General features: G+C 37.5%; 1 protein-coding gene across 2 annotated transcripts; it reads right to left on the reverse strand.

The window, feature by feature from the left end:
- Positions 1-213: 213 nt before the first annotated feature.
- LOC131629148 (ABC transporter F family member 4-like) lies at positions 214-3263 on the reverse strand. Of its 2 annotated transcripts, XR_009291977.1 has the most exons (3): positions 3146-3263; positions 587-2856; positions 214-365 (listed from the first exon to the last, which is right to left on the reverse strand). XR_009291977.1 is itself a non-coding variant. In XM_058899949.1 (2 exons), the coding sequence occupies exon 2, from the start codon at positions 2845-2847 to the stop codon at positions 733-735; it is 2115 nt and encodes a 704-aa protein (XP_058755932.1). In that variant the 5' UTR covers positions 2848-2856; positions 3146-3263; the 3' UTR covers positions 377-732. The 2 variants fall into 2 exon arrangements, 1 of the variants encoding a protein (XP_058755932.1); XM_058899949.1 differs by lacking the exon at positions 214-365 and having other exon boundaries at positions 377-2856.
- Positions 3264-3657: the final 394 nt, after the last annotated feature.

Below are 3657 nucleotides of genomic sequence, written 5' to 3' on the forward strand. Positions count from 1 at the left end.
ACTATGATTGTTATTGAGGGATACTTTGTACACTCCGTGTTAGCGCACCCAAATAAAAAATACTTCTCAATTCTAGAAGTGTTTTTCCGGACATATCTTTTAGCATTTCAGAGTTAGCCACTCTCATATTATCAAAAAGAATAATCTGAAAGTACATTTTTAAATTTTTTTCCAAAAATACACTTCTGAAAAAAATCTGAAAGTGCACTTCCATAAACTTATAAACCATCTTCATTGAGAAACTTTCATAGGAACAAACATGTCTCCATATAAGGCATTTCAGCGTTTGAGCTCTACAAGAAACTTCACTATCAGCAAAAAACCAAGGACACAATCCTGCTAAGTCGTCCATGAAGTGTTTGATGCTGAAGAACGATTAAAATATGATTAAAATATGGATATCAGATATTCAATTCACAGTATGTACAGGTAAAAAATAATTTAAAAATCCATAAAAGCAGTTAGTTTAGATAGATATCTAGCTAAAATAACTATGATAAAGAAGTTATTTTGGAAGTAGAGTTGATCATTTCTCCTTGCATGCATTCTGTGGCAATATTAGGCAACTGACTTTTGTCTTTAAAACCTCCAAACACTGATCCTTCAGTTCTGCGACCATCAAAGAGCTCCATTGGATGGATTGTTGCCATAAAACTGTTGTCATCAATCATCAACTTCAGCTTTAAACAAAGAAATGCATTTGGAAATTGTGGCCTTCTCACAAGAGGAAGCTCAATCATCAACTTCAGCTTTAATCACTTTCAGCAAACCTTCCTTGTAATCTTCAAATGTTTTGGGGAAAATTCTGACAGTGCCATCCTCAACAACCCAAATTTGACTCCTTTCATCATCATCGCAGACCCGTGATATCAATCTAGAATCGTGACTAACAAGAATAACTCCGCCTGTGAATTCATCCAGCGCATCGGCCAACGCATCAATACTTTGCATATCCAGATGATTTGTGGGTTCATCTAACAATAAAATGTGAGGTCTTGACATGGATATCGACGTGAAAACGACCCGAGATTTCTGCCCTCCTGATAGTTTGACAATGGGGGTAAGATGATTATGACTAGGTAGCCCAAATTTGCCAAGTTTTGCACGGACAGCCTCTTGCTTACTTAGTCCCTCCTGGTCTGGGTGGAGGCGAAGGAGGTACTGAACAGGTGTTTCGTCCATCGTCAGTAGGTCCACAAAATGTTGGGAGTATCTTCCTATTCTCAACTTCTGACTCCTTTGAACTTCACCTTCCTTTGGATTCAAATCACCGGCTAAAAGATTTAGCAGTGTAGATTTTCCAGCTCCGTTAGGCCCAACAATGGCAACACGAGTCCCCATATCAATGCCAACATCAACATCTGAGAGTCTGAAATCCTCTCGGTTTGGATAGCTAAAGCTCACATTAATAACCTGCAGAAGTGGAGGTGTGAGCTCGGTAGGTTCGGGAAAGTGGAACGCCACGCTGTAGTCTCTCCACTTGTGCGGTACCTCTACTTGGGCCTCATCCTCATCATCCTTTCCCTTACTTTTGCTTTTCGACGCTTCCTTAGCAGCGGCAAACTTAGCTCGATCCTTCACCTTATCTTGTTGAGCCTTATTTCCAGTCCTTCTAGCTGCTTTCATTTGCTTGTCATAAATCTCATACTTCTTATTCACCTCTCTACGACGCTGTTCATACCCACTCTCAAAAGCATCAAAATTTCCACGATAGAAATGAAGTTTCAAATCATGCAGGTGAATAATTTCTGAGCATACAGTATTGAGGAAATCCCTGTCGTGCGATACAACCACCAAAGTTTTCTTCCATCGACACAAGTACTCTTCCAACCATAGAACAGCCCTCAGGTCAAGATGATTAGTGGGTTCATCGAGCAATAATAAAGTGGGCTGAACGAAAAGTGCTCGAGCTAATGAAATTCTCATCCTCCACCCACCACTAAAGGATTTCGTAGGACGGCCCTGCATATCCTTTGTAAAACCCAAACCAGCTAAAATCTTTGACGCTTGAGGTTCAGCAGCATCAGACCCCATCAGTTGTAATTTCTCATACAGCTCTGCGAGCTTTTCTCCGACATCCTCACCCTCGTTACTATCATCATCTTTATCCACACCCTCTTTGCCAGAAGCAGCAGTCTGTAAATCTGAAACTTCTTGTCGAACTTTAACAAGTTCTCCATTGGCTGAAACAACAGCTTCAAGCGCTGTTTTATCATCGCCAACCACCTCCTGCTCAACCAGAAGGACATCAATATTCTTAGGTACTGGTATCTTCCTCCAAGCAAGAAGCTTCAAAAGTGTTGACTTGCCCATTCCATTCGGTCCAACCAAACCATACCGCTTTCCATGAGATATCTTCACCGATGCATTTTTCAGAAGCTCTTTACCCCGAGCAGACACAGAAAAATTCTCTACTGTTATATCCTTAACATTAGCGTCAGCGTCATCATCTCCATCAAGCACGGAAGTCCGACTTCCAATGACAACAGTGAACGCATCATGATCATCCCTAAGAGCCTCTTTCCTTGCCTGCTCAGCCACATGGGCAGCTAAAATATCTTTCTTTTCGCGCTTTTTCAACTCTTTTTCAGCAATAGACAACTCAAGAGGCTTCACATCAGGCCTATGCTTTTGCTCTAACTCCTCTTCGGAATCATCATAGTCATCAGAGGTAGGAAGATCAATATCATCAATGTATGTAGAAGCTTTCGGAGCAGGCTTCTGCTTTGGCTTATTCGAAGAAGATGCCTTTTCAGGCATACTGGCCAACTTGGCAGAGACAGAAAATTTTTCCTTCTTAGAAACATCTTTGCTACTTGCTTTAGCCTCTGTCTTTTTCTTTCCCATTGAAGAAAACTGAAAAAAGTGACAATTTAAATCAAGAAAAAGTTATTATAAATCTAATACTTTAAATTAATATAAAGATATCATAAGATATATTTTATAATATTGTAACGAATATCATTGTATGATAGAGCCACGAGTGATCGCGTACACTTAAATTGATTTGATCATGTTTGGGTTTATTCTAGTTTCAAACAATTACCCTAATCCTTTAATAAATAACAAGAACTAACTCAGTTAATCGTTGATTTATATCAAACAAGTCTCTATCCGCAAAATAAAGTAAAAAATTAAGGGAAACCTGAAAGAGATTATGGCTGCCGGCAGTAAGTTGTTACAGTGTTTTCCGGGAACTTGATTCCGATAATTAGTGTTTTTAGGATTTTAATATGACGGGCCTCTTAAAAATGAACGTGGGTTGGGCTTTTTGATGAATTCTTCTATTTTTTCGATAATTAATCTCCAAATTATACCCACACTTAGTGTGATTTTATTATACTAGTAATTGAACCCGTCCATGTAATAAAAATTTAATATAAATTGATAAATATAAATAATAATTGATAAAATAAATTAGAATAAAATATGTTATTAGGAAGAAAATTAGATTAAAAACTTTTTTTTGTTAATATGTAAAAAAATAAGATTGGTATATGAAATATTAATAGACCAAACTTTTAAATTGAAGTATATTATAATTTTGCTTTTTTTTATGTTATACTATTAGGAAATTTAATAACCCATTTAAACCATGGTGGCAAATTTTGAATTGGAAGCTTATATAATAAGAGAACATTTTATTTTGGAACGTGG

The sequence above is a fragment of the Vicia villosa genome, unplaced genomic scaffold (assembly GCF_029867415.1).
Source record: "Vicia villosa cultivar HV-30 ecotype Madison, WI unplaced genomic scaffold, Vvil1.0 ctg.000525F_1_1, whole genome shotgun sequence".
Taxonomy (NCBI): Eukaryota; Viridiplantae; Streptophyta; class Magnoliopsida; order Fabales; family Fabaceae; genus Vicia; species Vicia villosa.